This window comes from Belonocnema kinseyi, chromosome 8 (assembly GCF_010883055.1).
Source record: "Belonocnema kinseyi isolate 2016_QV_RU_SX_M_011 chromosome 8, B_treatae_v1, whole genome shotgun sequence".
Taxonomy (NCBI): Eukaryota; Metazoa; Arthropoda; class Insecta; order Hymenoptera; family Cynipidae; genus Belonocnema; species Belonocnema kinseyi.
This window is the reverse complement of record NC_046664.1, coordinates 8873176-8889704: the sequence shown is the minus strand read 5'-3', so window position 1 is coordinate 8889704 and position 16529 is coordinate 8873176. Positions and strand designations below refer to the sequence as shown.

Here is a 16529-nt window from a genome sequence, read left to right as displayed (position 1 = left end):
ATAAATTCCTTTTTAACCAGAAATTAGATTTTTAAAAAAATAAAGTTTTGACAAAAAAACGATTTTTTAACCAAGAAGATTAATTTTTTACCGAAAAAGGCTAATTCTTAACAAAATACACTAATTTTCAAACAAAATAAAATATACTTTCAAGAAAATAGTTATACTTTTAACCAAAGAAATCAATTTTCATCTAAAATGATTCATTTTTAACCAAAAAGATGAACTTTCAACCAAGAAAATTATTTTCCCACTAATAAAGACTAATTTTAATCAAATTGCATAAATTTTCAACTAAAAAAAATTTTTACCAAAAATGGAATATTAATATTTTCAGATAATAGGTTAATTCATTGTAAATTTTCTACAAAAAATAAATAAATTTTGCATCGAAAATATAATAGTTATATTTCCAGTTACAAAAATTCGGTGTCGACCAAAAACATGAATTTTTAACCAATAATTGAATATTCAAGTAAAAAAGATCAATTTTTAATCAAAACAGGAATAGTTCCATTTTCAGTTTTAAACATTGATTTTAAACCAAAAAACAATAATTTCGACAAAATATTTCATTTTCTAGAAAGTAATTTAACTTTCAAGAAAGATTTTTTAGTCAATAACGAAAGAAAAATGGAATTCAAATTGTGGAATTTTCAATACAAAGAGAGGAATTTACTATAAAAAATTTAAATTTTCAATCATTAAAAATAAAAAAATATTTAAAAATGTGCAAAAATAAATCAATTTATCACCAAATAATTGTTTTCTTAACCCAAAAAGAATTAATTTTCAACCAAAAATACTTCAATTTTATTTATACTTAATTATAATTAATCAAATCATTTGCTCTACTTTTTTACCGTAGGGGATGTCCATAAAATATGTTACTAAATTTGTGGAGGGGGGGGGGGTCAAAAACAACAGTTGATAATAGCGGAAGATCGGGATTTTTATATTTAACTTAATATTTAGAATAATTTATTTATTTAATTTTATAAATGTTTGAAAATTTTGTCAAAGACGGTCCTGCAACGATACAGTTCATTAATAACTTTTTTCAAAAAACTTCTCCTTGTTCTTTTTATTTTAAAATTAATTGCAAACTAAATTATTAAAATCCAACATGAAAATCAAACTATTTTTGGTTAAAAGATATTTTTTTTTTTATTAAAAAGTCTATTAAATTTTTTGTTCGAAATTCATCTCGTTTATTTTAAAATTCTACTATTCATTTCGTTGGTTAAAAATTTAAATATTATAAACAGTTTTCTTTTTTTGAGGTGGGGGGGAGGATCCATTTTTCACCTGAAAAAAATAAATAATCGATTTTTGGTAGAAAATTCACTTTTTTTAGTTGAAAATTCAACTTTTTGGTCGCAAATTCATTTCCTTGGTTGAAAATCTATTTCTTTAAAAATTTATTTTTCTTTGATTAAAAATAAATTTTTCAACTGAAAATATAAATAATTTATTTTTAGTTAAAAAATAGGTAGAAAATTTACATTTTTTAGTTGAAAATTCAACTTTTTGGTAGCAAATTCATTTCCTTGGTTGAAGATCTATCTATTACTTTAAAATTTTATTTTTTTTTTGGTTGAAAATAAATTTTTCAACTGAAAATATAAATAATTTATATTTAGTTTAAAATTTATTTATTTCAGTTGAAAATTCATCTTTTTGATAGAAAGTTCATTTCTTTTGCTAAAAATTAGTTTTTGTTTGCTTTCAATCAATCTCTTTAACTGAAAAAATATCTTATCAATTTTTGGCTGATTTTTTTCTTAGGTAAAAACTCATCTTCTTTGTTACAAATTAACTTCTTTGTAAAAAAAACTCAACTATTTTGTTAAAAATAAATTTTTAGTTCGGTTGAAAATGAATTTTTTAACTTAAAATATAAATATTCTATTTTTCATCTAAAATTCATGTGTTTTGTTTTAAATTCATTTTTATTCACGAAAAAAAAGTAATTTTGGTTAAACATTTATGTATTTGGTGAAAAATTCATCATTCAATTTGATAATTCGATTTTTTTATTTAAAATTAATGTTTTTACTGTTACTACTTTGTTGAAAATTTAAATGATTTGCTAAAAATTCAGTTGCAGTTGGAAATCTTATATTAAAAAATGAATTTTTTTCAAGATTGATCGTTCTATTTAAAAATTTATCTCTGATTATTAATTTAATTGTTTTATCAAAAATTAGTTTTTTCATGGTTGAAAATTAAGTTTTTTCAACTAAAAACATAAATATTCAATTTTTGGTTGCAAATTGACATTTTATATCCAAAATTGATCTTTTCCCGTTAAAATTTTATCTATTTAATTCACAATTAATGTATTTTTTGAAAATTCGTCTTTTTTGATAAAAATGCAACTGCTTGGTTGATAATTGCTTTCTTTGGTTGAAAAAAAATTTTTTCTTGAAAATTCGTTTTGTTTTTCTATGATTGAGGATTAACTTTTGTAACTGAATATACAACAGCTCAATTTTTTTTTGTAAATTGATATTTTTTATTTAAAACTTATATTTTCTAATGAAAACTCTACTGTACCTTTGAAAATTCATGTATTTTGCTCATGTAACTAATTGGTGAAAAGTTACTACTTTGTGCAAACTCTACTACTCCACTGAAAATTCGGTTGAATCTTGAACTCTTTTAATAAAATTTAATTTTTTAAGATTAATCATTTTATTTAAGAATTAATTTATTTGGTTGTATATTTAAGTATTTTGCTAAAAATTCGTTTTTTAAAAATTGAATTTAACCTTTTTAAATTTCAAATATTTGATGGTTCAAATATTCTGGTAACAAAATTGTTTTATTTGTTTGTTAAAAATTAATTTTTTTAACTGAAAATAAAACTATTCCATTTGCGGCTGTAAATTGATCTTTTTATATAACTTAAATATTTAACTATTTGCCAAAAAATTGCGTTCATTTTACTCGAAATTCATCTTTTTGGTTAAGGATTAAAATATTTTGTTGAAAATACTTTTTGGTTGAATTCAAGTGATTTAAAATTCTTTTTGTTTTTCTTAAAAATTCAATTTTAACCTTAAAATTTAAATATTTAATTTTTTGTTGAAAATTTATATTTTGTAGTTAAAAATTAATCTATTTTGTGAAAAAATTCGTCATTTGTTATAAAACTTACATTTACTGATTCAAGATTCTGGTCTTTGGTTAAAAAATCAATTATTTTGTAAAAACTTGAAATATTTTGTTAAAATCATCTTCTTTGTTAAAGAATTAAACTTTTTTGTTGGAAATTCGTCCATTGAGATTAAGAAATTTTTTGGATAGAAAAGTTATCTTTCTTGACCCAAAATAGACTTTTTTGTTTAAAATTAAACTTGTTGTGTGAAAAATTCAACTGTATTCTAAAAATGTTTACCTTTTTAGCTTAAAAATGCAAGTATTTGGATAAAAATGCATCTTCGTAGGTTGCAAATTCTACTCTTTTGTTAAGAGTTTAATTATTCCATTAAAGATTCAATTATTTGATTAAAGTAATATTTTTGGTCGAAAATTAAACTGTTTTCTTAAAAACTGGCGCTTTGTTATTAAAAGTTCATCCTTTATGGCAGAAAAGTCATCTTTCTTGGTTAAAAATTTATATTTTTTAAATGATTTTTTTTAATTCGACTGTCAAAATCAAACAAAAATTGGTAACACAGTTTATGGACGGACCCTTATTAATAAATATAATATTTTACCCCACGTGAAAATTATCCGGAATTTTTCATAAAGGGCCAAATTTTGTTTGTAATTTTATTTTCAATTTATTAGTCTTTGTATCGATTTGGGTACCTATTTTTTTATTTTTCCCTCTAGAAATTGATTGGTTAAAAACAGCCAAAAGTAAAGCACTTGGTCATTTTCAACCTCTATTTTCTTCAATGAAGAGTATTTAGCAGCTTTATTAGGGTTGTCAAAAAAAAGCTTTCTTGTAAAAAGGCTTCCCTACAAATTATTTCTTTTGATTTTAAAATTAGCCCTGAATTTCGGCAGAATTTAACAAAAAGTATTTATGGTGCGGTCCGATGGACCGCATGACCACACGCCCATGCGTCAATACTCTGGCATACCCGCATCAAGCTCAAGCTTGTTTTTCTATGATTCCTTCCATTTTAAATACCTTAAAACAATTTCAAACACAAATATAAAATGGTGACGATATCGTGGTCGTGCGGTCTTACGGACCGCATATAAGCTTTCATACAATGACCACAGGTCTCCAGGAAGGACAGGTGGGGAGAAATCCAAATATCAGAAAATGGTGCGGTCTATAAGACCGCACGACCATATTTAAAGTTTGACACTAAAAGGAATAATTTGTAAGGTATTTTTTTTATTTGGACAAACCTAAGCTTTATAGATAAAAGCTTTTAAAACTAGAAATTTTGTTAGTAACGGTAAAATAACACAAACTGACAACTTGAAACGGCGCAGTAAAAATATTTGTTACATACAAAAAATTAGCGCAGTTATATATTTCAACATTTTACTTTTGACTAAGTATCTCTCTAAATCTGAATTAGGAGAAAACTACTAATTGAATTAGTGGTCTAATGATTAGTAGTTTTCAAATAATTCATAGTCAAATTTTATTAATTCATTGGGCCACATTTCAATTAGTAGCTTTCTGAGATGTCTTTTCAACAAGAAAATAACGCGCAAGATAATTGCAACAATTACAAATTGTTATATTGTTTCTGCAACATTATAAATTAAATCATATTTTGAACCGAATAAATATATGAGTTTCTTGAGAAACTCAACATTCTAAGTACATGTATAAAAACAGTTTTTAAAAGTAGTCAATCAGTGCTCTTAAAGGTGGTCCGAAAATTCGATTTTCCAATTTAAACTACAACCAAAACGAATGACCCTTTTATTTTTATGAAATAAAGGTCGGTTAGAAAAACAAAAATTATGAACGCATATATTAATTCAATTTTAATTAAAAGAATTAATAATTTCCATACAATAATTTTCAATTTGAACCGACCCGAACTTTTTTTATAGCATCGGAAAATGCCAGACAATTCACGCTGAAGAAGGTTTTCTTTTCAACGTGAATAATTTTTTATCCATAATTTTAGGGTTTTCAAGTATTTTCTTAATTACTTTAAATTGTTTAGACCAATATTATTCGCTTATAAAAATTTTTTCTTTTAAGTCGTAAAAGTTATTATTTATATAAAAAGTAATATTTCTTGTTTAACATATTTGGTAATTATTTAAATATATTTTCATTAATCTGAACACTTTTTATTTCTTTTAACAAAATTTTCTTCGGTAAAGCATGAAAAAAATTTTTAATTTGTTCTGCCTCCTATCGTTTGACAAGGGTCTACATACACGCTGCGAAAATGTAGATCGCTAAAACTGAACATCACTGCTCTTGTATTCACGTTTTCGATTATTAAACAAAATATAAATATGTTTTCAAAAAACTGGCTCTGCTCGATTGAAGATATTTCTATGCAGATGATGTGTGCAAAAAATTAGACAAAAATATTTAGCCATGTGGTAAAAAAACTCAAAACCGATTACACATTCTAGCAAAGAGCCTTAAAGAAAAATTAGTCAATTAAAAAACTTCCAAAAAGTCGAGAAACTTCGCTTAATAATCAAAATCCACCTTTTTTAGAAAAAGAAAAAAATCAAAGTAAAATAAGCAGCTTTTACTCGAAAAATTACCAAAATCCTAATTTTTACATGTATTTTAATACCAAAAATTCCTATATAATTCAAATTTTATCCCTCTCAAAAACTTTTTGTAAATTCTACTAGATTGAGGGTGTTTTATGGCTGAGACCCTTCTTTTCAGAAAAAAGAACAAATTAAGGTGGACAGATCAGAAAAAATATAAAGTTGATTTTTGGACCATCCTAGAGCACATGTTTAATTATTTATTAGCATCAACATAAAAATTGAGATTAGTCACAGACAGGGATGGGCGACTCTCGAAGAAACATAATCGATTTTTATAAATCGATTCTCAAAAGTGAGAATTAAATTTTTCCGACTAATCGATCTCAAGTAATCGATTCTTGGATCAAATTTTTGAAGATAATACTTATTTTGAATGCAATATCGAATTTTTTCAGATTAGTTTAAGTTTCTTATAGTTTCTTGAAACCCTGTTATATCGTTGGAAATCTTTAGAAATCTTTCCAAATTTTTCAAAATTTGATTTAAAAAAATAGATTTAAATGCTCTAAAATCTCCTAAAGTTCCATGCAATTTCGCAAAATTCTTTAAAATTTTGTAAAATACTTTGAAATCTTTCTAAACTAAATTGAAGTATTTAAATTAATCTAAACTATAATCTAAATTGAAAAACAAAATGAATAATTGTTAAAAATCATTTTAAATAAATTTAAATCTCGTATAATTTTCTGAAATCCTGAGCACATTATTATTTTGAGAAATCCTTTGAAAAAACTAAAAATCACTTATAATATGGTAAAATCTCTTAAAATCCCATGAAATACTACAAATTCTGAAAAATTGAATTAAGGATATTGAAGTTGAGGATATTGAATAATTACAAGAGACTGTGAAACAGTCTCTTAAAATTCTTTAATATCCTTTGGAAGATTTGGAAATCCCTTGAAAAATATTTACATCCCTTGAAATCTCCCAAAATCTCTAGAAATTTCGAAAATTCTTTTAAAATTTCTAAAATTTCGATTAAAATCCCGTAAAATCCTTTAAAATATAGTGAAACTCAGAGACAGAGGCAGATCCGGAGCTTGCGGTGGTGGGCAAAAAACGCGAGAAAGTGCTGTTTTGAATGAGAGCGCACTTGTTTGTTCACGCCTGAGTGACCACCGCACACTCCCCGCAGCTCATTTGTCTCCTACCCGCGTACAGTGGGGAAAAAGTACATTTTTTGGTTCAAAATACGATTGTGACTGAACCTGTGGACCGATTTTAATGTTTTCTTTTTTTAAAGGTGAGAAAATTTCAAATAAAGTTGTCTAGCCTGATTTTTAATTTTTTTTTTCAATTTTTTTTATAAATAAATAAATATGAAGAAAAAAATGCAATTTTTTCTATTTGACGTTCCTGGTGCTCGTCAATAATAGAAAAATACTTGTAATCGACGACGATTCACAGAATTACATTATATTAAGATATATCCAACATAATACAATAAACAACAAAATTTTTATAAATAATTTATTTTTTGAAAATGTGTTTTCTATAATTATCAATAATTTAACTTTTTTTAAGTTATAGTGCAAGAAATTTGCATGGAAAAAAAATTTTTAATTTAAAAAATTTCTCTTAAAAGTATTCTTGTTAATATTATAAGCAAATGTAACAAACAAACACATTATTCAAGCATTTGTCGTCAGAAAAATTCATTTTTTTCTATGTCCATTTTTTTAAATTAAGAACCTCATGATAATTTTTGAAAAATTCATAATTTTTTGATATATTTTATGATTCTTTTAAACAAATTTAATAAACAAATTCATTATTAGAGCACTTATCGACGGAAAAATTCATTTTTTTCAATGCCAGCCCTTTTAATTGGAACCCTCATGATAATTTTAGCAACATCGATCACTTTTTATAAATTTTTTTTAGCAAATTTAATAAACAAATGCATTATTTCGGCATTTGTCGACGTGAAAACTCGTTTTTTTCTAAGTCAGTCCTTTTAATTTTAGAAAAAAGTTCTTTTTTTCATTCAGACTTACAGTTGGACAACGCAAGAGGGGTTAAATACAAGGAATGATTGAAAAATACATTTAATATTTGTTATAAATAAATTCTATAACATATGAAAGTCCTTTGAAAGAAAAAAGACTTTGAAAAAAGTCTCCAAAAAAGAGTTTTTACGTCGACAAATGCCTGAATAATGCATTTTTTAAGTTGATTTATTTAACAAACACCTAAAATTAATCAAATAATTATGACTGTAACTGAAATTATCGTAAATTTCCCAAATAAATAAACTGGCATTAAAAAAGTGAGTTTTTCCGTAGACAAATGCCCAAATAATACTTTCGTTTATGGAACTTGTTGAAAAAATCAAAACATTTATCAACAAATTATGAATTATTTTTAAACTATCATGAGGTTCCTAATTTTTTAAAAATTGACATCGAAAAAACCAATTTTTCTGACAACAAATACCTGTATAATGGATTTGTTTATTACATTTCTTTATAATATTAACAAGAATACTCTTAAGAGAAATTTTTAAAATTAAAATATTGTTTCCGTTCAAATTTCTAGCACTATATCTTAAAAAACGTTAAATTATTAAAAATGGTAGAAAACGCATTTTCAACAAATAATTTGTTGTTACATTATTCTTATTATATTTAACTGAGCAATTAAATTATCCCTCTTATTGCTCCTGGATTTAAAGACAGTTTAAGTTTTAACGCCCTCAATTTTTACTTTTTATTCTTCAATAAAATCGTTTCGTGTTCTTTTTTTTTTTTGTTCGTGAGATTAACTCATGAAAATTCTTATCGCTCGATTTTTAATTTATCCTCGTCAGGAAGTTGGCACCAACTATACACGTCAGTACCAATCCTGGAAGGACGATAAACCTGAAACGTAATACTTTATGATTAATAAGCAAAAGGAAAGAAACTCTGTCAATAACTTGGGGTTCCAAATTTACGATAAAATTTAACTCTATTTTCTCTACTTTGAGCCCCTTAATATTGAAGTAATTTTCAATTATAAATTCCCTTCAGATATAATTGTCTATAAATCCAGTATCCAGTTGAGCATCTATTTGCTCAGTTCTCATCTTATTTAACTTTATTTTTACAACATTTCATGAAATTTATTTTACCTCGAATTAACGTGAGGAAAATGAGATCACAGAAGCGAGAACAAAATTATCTTATTATTTTCCCAATTATCTTTTTTTTTTTAAGTTTTGTTTTAGATAATTTATTAGTGTTTTTATGTACCTAAAAACGACCTACGTCCTATATCGTTTTCCCCTTTTTAAAGAACTGAGGAACTTCTTTTAAGTAGAATTTAAAAAGTGGAACGTCCTTCTATGCAAATTTTATGTACAATATTTGCCCACATTATGTTGCAATATTTGCCCACAGAAGTCACGTGAGGAAGCACCTTCAAAGTTTTGAACTAAATATATATCATTTTATTTCTGTAATTTAAATGAAAGCGCTAGATTTTAATCGCTCCTCAGTTTTTCCTCCTGAGCTCTATTCTTTGGTAACGTGGTACCATTTTGCTTCCCAATCTCGTAACGAGTAGATTTTGAGGTCCTGGAGAGTCGAAAGCCAAACTGTGATATCCTACGCTTGCTTGGCACCGACTGCCCGTCTTCATGTTCTCCTGGGTCTCGTCACTCGTCCATCCCTACTTACAAGTAATTGCGCACGCAACGGCACCTATTTCGCGTAATGGTTTAAGTAACTGATGCAATATTTTGATCAGGAATTCACAAGTTATTCAAAAGCGTATCTATTTTAACTTTCCCCCGCTGCTGAGTGAATATTTGGAATATAAATGAAATTTATATTCTGAACCGTTTCTTTGTTTATAAACAAATTTTTTGTTAATTGTATTATATCATCGTATCATCTTCATATAATGTAAATCTATAAAACGTCAAACAATACAGCAATTTTTCTATTATTGACGAGCACCAGGATTGTCAAATAGAAAAAATTAACATTTTTTTCGTCATATTTATTTACTTATTAAAAAAAATTGAAAAACTAAATTAAAACTGAGGCTCGAAAACTTTCTTTGAGATTTTATCAGCTTTTTTTCTCTAAAATACATTCTAATCGGTCCACAGGTTCAGCTCGAATCGTATTTTGAACCAAAAAAATGTACTTTTCCTTCACTGTGCTGCGGCGCGGCGTCAATTCTCGGGGAAGATATATCCGGAGGCGTTATATCCGAGTGTGACTGTACTTACAAATCATTAAAAATACTTCTGAATCTTGTAAAATCTAGTTATGAAATATTTGGAAATATCATGAAAATTCGTAAAATCGAATTCTTTTAAGTCCATTAAATTCTTGTACAATTTTTTAAAAACCCTGAAACACTTAGGAATTCCTTAAAATCCTTTAAAATCTCTGAAAACTCCTTAAAATTAAAAAAATATTAAAATCTCTAAAAGTTGATAACCATTCCTTTCAAGTCCTTGAAAATATCTTTTAATCTTTTGTAATCCTTTGAAATCTTTAATAATTCTTTAAAATCCTTGAAAATCTCTACAAGTTCCTTAAAAATTTTTTTTTTCAAATTTAAATCTCTAAAACTTGCTTACGAATCATTTCAAATTCTTTGTAATCTTTTTAATTCTATTAAAATCTTTTAAAGGCTCTCGAAATCCTTTTTAAAAAAACTTAAAAAATGTTTAAACCCCATTAAAATGCTTTAAAATTGCTTAAAGTTCCTTGTAATTTCGAAAAATTCTCAATAAGTTTTTGAAATATTTTCAACTAATTCAAAATATTTCTAAACTATTTTAATCCTTTGTAATCCTTTAAAGTTCTTAGTGTCTTAAAATTCATGAAAATACTTTGAAATTTCTTGAAACTCCTTGCAGTTTCGCAAAGTTCTTTAAAAGTTCATGAAGTACTTTGAAATCTTCGTAAACCTTTTTAAAAAAATTTCTCTGGAAACTTAAAAAATTTCGGGAAACCTTCGAAAATATTTAGGGATATTTTTCGATTTTAAAGGATTTCTTGAAATCGTTTAAAATCTTTGGAAATTCTTTCAAAAGCATTGAAATTCTTTTAAATCTTTTCAAATTCCGTAGAATATCTTAGATGCATTTAAAACTTTTGGAAAAACTTCAAAATCCTTAAAATTATTTCTAAAAAAAATTTTAATCATTAGAAATCCCTTAAAATTCATTTTTTTTTATTTCTCGGAATACCGTAAAATTCTTGATAATGTTTTAAAATAACGAATTTTTTTAGAAATTCTTCCAAATCCCTTAAGTTTGACTAGAATACCTTAAAATTTTCAGAAATTCCTTGAAATGCTTTGGTATCTGTAAAAATCAGAAAAAGTTAATCGATTCATTCGATTAATCGAATTGATAGAAATCGATTCAAAAGTAGAATATTCGGCTCCAAAAAATCGATTAATAAACAATCGAATCGAAGTCGCCTATCGCTAGTCGCAGGTTATCAGCTAGAGATGAAAAAAAACGTAGGGGAAACCTTCCTACAGTAAATAACGGAACCTACATTGGATAGCCATTAATTAAAAATACTGATTTATTTTAAATAATTAATGTAATTTAATTAGTAATTAATAAGCCATACGCGTTCATAAATAATAATTAATTTAAATTACTTTTCTTTTATGTGTACTCTCAATTAATAAATGTGTACTCGAAAAGCAGAACCGAACGAGCGTTCGAGCAGTAGGCAGGAGTGGGGATAACGCGCGGAAAACGCGACGAAAGACCGTTCTGTCTTTCGTGTCGTTTCCTGCGCACCATCCCCACTCCTGACTACTGCTCGAGCACCCATTCGGTCCTGCTTTCCGAGCCTTCAATTGTCCACTGTACGCTTCTTTATCCACTGTAGGAAGGTTCCTCCATAATTGATGACTTTTGATAAATGTATATTATTCTCGATAATAATCGATAATGGTGGATATGGATAAAGGGAATGACTACATTGTGGGATATGGTGCAGCAGTGCGGGGGAGGGGGTTGCTGCGTGTTCGAACGATGCTTTCAATATCCTAGAAGAGCCCGGGAGCCCCGAGAGTGCGGCTGCCAATTTGCTCTTCTTCACAGGGCTGACATCGCGTGACCATCGGTATATTTTCTTTTTTCTTTTTCTCGATTTTTGATTAACATTTATTTATTTAACAATTTGAATGGATTTATTCGTAACGATATACTAATATATAGGCAGGGAGCATTCCAGGCGAAAATTCCTAACTTACCGACTTCGAGAACATTCTAGAAACTTAGCACAGACACGAACCACGTCAGATGCAGAATGTTCTCGAAGTGAGTAAGGTAAAAATTTTCGCTTAGAACGCTCACTACCTATCTAAATATGCTAATCAAAAACCACGCGTCTCATTTGCTCTTGAAAATGACGCAAAGGGGTTTAATTAAATGCTATGTCAATTAGACTAGTAGATTAAAATAAAAAAATTTTCCAATACACGAGACTCTCTGAAGGCCGACTGATTCTAGAAAGAAATTATTTTTAGGATAAAGATTTATTATGAGGATATCAAAACTTCGTAATGTAATTTATATTTAGGTACAGTATTTTTATATATCCCCCTCCCCCAAGTTCAGGGAATTTGAAATTACTTTTGCAATCATGATTGCTAAATTTAGGTAAAGTTTTAATTATTTTTATAAGTTTACTTTATAAAAATTGTACTATTTTAAAGAAGAGGGGATATTTTTTATTACTTTTAGTAGCGTGGATAAAAAAAATTAGAATTAAAACAGCCTAAAAAAGAAAAGTTTCATTTTTAAGGTGTCTTAAAATATGTTTATACTTTGTAATGGATTGATAAATATTCTTAATCTACATAATCCAATTTGATAAAAAATCTCATTTTTATAATCCTCAAAAAACTGAATTAATTTTTTAAAAAGATTTCCAAAAAGTTAAGTCCTATTTTTTTCCTCTTTTTCTTCGAATAATATTTATTTTCCAAAAACATCTCAGTAAATTAGTTATATCAAAACACAATTTAATAAAGTTTCAAAATTTTAATAAACTTGGTTTATAAATTATAAGTGAAAAAGTACGTCTGAAATGTTAAACTTTTTGGCAATCACCCTAAATGGCCAGGCTCTGAATTATAAATTAATACTATAAAAATTTTTTACTCTCAGAATTTTGGAAAAACTGTTATAAAAATTTTTTATAATATACATAATATTATAGAACCAACTTTTAATAATTTTGCAAGATTTTAATATTTTCAGTTTTATAGGATAAAAATCTCACTTTTACAAACTTCAAATAAGTAAAATATTTTGTAGATACTTTGCAATCAATTCTAAGATTTTGGTAGTTTGTAGAAACTTTATTGCACACAAATTAATTGTTTAAAATATTCTTTTATATTGTTCAAAAAGCTGATTTTAAACATATAATTACAAAATAATGAAATTTTCTGAGTTGGACGACTTTTAGAATTAATTTTAAAAACTAATTTATTTTATATAAAATTATCAAAAAAATGTAATTAAAAATTATTTCAAAAGTAAGTTTGCACTGACCAAGTATTATGGCATGAAAAAAATTGATGAGCGATTTCTTGCAACACCCCACAGGTGTCCAAACAGGATTTTTTTTTTTTTTAATCGGCTAGATCTTAAAAATCTTAACCGATTTTAAAGTTTTTTTATATTAAATAAAAAAGAAAGTCTATAAATTATTTTTTCTAATTCATTCTTGCTTTGTGTTTTTTATAAATAAAAAATTTGGAAAAATGAGACTTTTGTAGAATATAATTTTTTATCTCCGAGAAAAAGACTTGATTAACTAAATATAAACAATTAATATTTTTAGTAAAATTTTAATAAACAAATGATAGATTTTTCCATCCTATTTTCAGCATAAAGAAAATCCGAAATTAGTTATTTTAACATAAAAAAGTATTATTTCCTACTAAACGAATTAAAAATATGTTTCAAAAAAATAATCACAAGACTTTGTGAACGTTGAGAAAGAAATTACCAGATTAAGAAAATATGTAATTGACTAACAAATTATTAAACAAATATTCCCAGGCAATTTTTTTTAAAGCAATCATAAAAACAATAATATAATTTGCTTAAAACAATTAGCTTCTGACACACAGAAAAGTTAATAAAATCTTTTTCTCGACAAAAAAAAATAATACGCTCAAAAAATTTCTTTTTTCCAGATTATTTATTTACAGAATAAAATATCATAGTGATTAACTAAAAAAATAACTTATATCAAATAAATTTAAAGGATAAAATGATTTTTTGATCATTTTATTTTACTTTAACTTCAATGCCATTTTTTCAATTTCTGAGACACAAAGAATTTTCTTGTTTCAGTTTATCGATTTTTCCCCTCTTTCAAAATCGACTTCAAAAATTCTAAATAATGAAAATAGTAGTTATTCCATTTAAAAAAAAAAAAAAATTCTTTGAAACTCAATTTTGGGATATTTTTTCGAGTGAGACTTTTTTCTGTTATTTTGAGTCAAGAACGAAAAAAAAATCTTACTACGCGTTTTCAAGGAAAAAAGATTTCTTCATTTTGTACCATTAAAAATCTCATTTTTCTTGCAAACGGTGCAAAAAACAAAAAATAGTTCATTGTTCAAAATTTTGCAACAAATTAAATGCTATTTTAGTGGATTTTTATCAATTTTTTCAATATTTTTGGAAAAATTTTATTGAATTGAACAATATAAACACCTCGAAGGGGTGCAATTTAATAGATTTTAAGAAGCTGAACAATGTTCAACGATGAACTGCTTCTCATAATTCACGGTCGTTTTCGAGAAAAATTAGATTTTTAATTGTAATAAATGAAATAATCTTTCTTCTTAAAAATCCGTAGTACGATTTAAAAAAAAATTTCGTGTTTTAATTTTTCAAAACCTCTTTTCAAAATAGTGAAAATAACTTAACAAACAATCCAAAATAATTTTTTTCTCTAATAAAAATAAAATACCAAATTAAAAATGTATAGTGAGCGGATTATATTACTACCTGCAAATTATTTCTAAAAATTTTAAGAAAAAAAGGTGGCGTGTTTAAGAAGTTTTTTTTTTTTAATTGGAATAATTTCAACCTTTAATATTATTTTTTTTTTAATTTTATGAATTCTAAAAGAGTGAAAAAAAACTGCTTAAACTGAAACAAGAAAAACCTTGATATTCAAAAAGATGGCATATTTCTTGAAGTTAAATTTGCAAAAAACTAAATATTTTCTTAAAATTTCAAAATATTCGCAAAAACCTAAAAATTTCGCTTTTTTATAATATTTAAACTTTTTCTCACACAAAAATGTGCGCTTATTTTTCAACATAGAATTTCCAACAATAATTAATTTTTTAAACAAGTAATTAATTGTCAACCATTTTTTTAAACAATTAGTTTTAGGGACTGCCTGATTTAAAAAAAACGTTGTGTTTTTTTAGGACATCCTATAACTGCTATTCTAAGGATAAGGCTGTAACTACAAAAGAATTTAACAGAAAAAATCGAAGAAAACCTTTGAATCTTTATATAACTCCAGTTGTCGAATTTTGAAAAAATAAATACATTTTGCTTTCTTTTAATAAAAAAAATGAAAAAAAATTTGGGATTTGACATGTACCGTTTTTTAGCAAATACTTGGAAAAATTCCAAAATATCTATGAAACTTGGTGCAACTATTAAAAAATACGATGAATAACAAATCAAATGTTAAAAAATGTATTGACATTTTGATAATAATAAACCATTTTTATTGTTAAGAACAATTGATTAAACCACTCTTCATTATGTAATGTATTTATGAATAAAATTCAGCTGTTTAGTTTTTAAAATAATTTTATAAATTTGTTATTGACAGTTCATTACGTTAAAAAAAACAACAAATTTTAAGTGCTAAAACAGAAAAATAACGCATTCCTTAATCAATTTTGTTTAAACAATTCTCAATTTTTTTGGATGATTAAATACAGTACTCAGAATTCGTTGAAAAAAACTTTATTCATATGAACAAAAATACCTGATATGGATAAATGTTTATAAAATCACAAATTATTTATCAACTTTCATTAATTCAACTAAAAAAATATTCTGCATAAATTGTTCAAACTTAGTGCGAATGAAGACACAGACCCACTGAATTAAGAAGATTTTTTTCTCTTCTGTGCCGAGAAAATCGGCGATGCAATAATTAATTAAAACAATACTAATAATTTAAAAAATATTTTTATGAGCGAATTTAGTGATTTAAGAAACTAATTTTCCAAACTTTACAGTTACTGTCTTTTTTCTTAAAGCACCAAAGTAATTTGAGAGCGTCCAAAAATTACTGAACGTTTTCAGTGGGGGGGGGGGGGTGGCTGCATCCACAAAGGGTCACATTGGATGCCAAAAAGACGAATTAATTTATAAAGCAGTTGAATATTCGATTTAAAAAAACGACTTAGCGAAATATTTAAATTTTCAACAAAATAATCGAACTTCCAACAAAATAGTTGAATTTTTTACCAAATAGCTGAATCTTTAACCTAAAAAATAGTTGAATGGAATAAAAAAGAAGAATTTTTACAAAATAGTTTAATCCTCAACCAAATAAATAAATTTTCAATAAAGTCGATTAATTTTCTATCTCAAAAGATAAATTTTCAACATAATACATAAACTTTTTATCAAAGCATTTGAATTTCCTACCAAAAGTATAAATTTTCAACAGGTCAGTTAATTTTCAACTAATTAGTTTAATTTTATTAACAAATTGTTGAAATATCAAGCCAAAAAGACAATTTTTATATAATATATATATATATAT

At 25.7% G+C, this 16529-nt stretch overlaps 1 protein-coding gene across 1 annotated transcript in view; it reads left to right on the top strand.

The window, feature by feature from the left end:
* LOC117178361 (fibronectin type III domain-containing protein 5-like) overlaps positions 1-11816 on the top strand; it is a 293133-nt gene extending 281317 nt beyond the window's left edge. Inside the window, exon 9 of the mRNA XM_033369790.1 lies at positions 11667-11816. Within this exon, the coding sequence (XP_033225681.1) occupies positions 11667-11816 (150 nt within the window). The remainder of the gene's footprint in view (positions 1-11666) is intronic.
* Positions 11817-16529: the final 4713 nt, after the last annotated feature.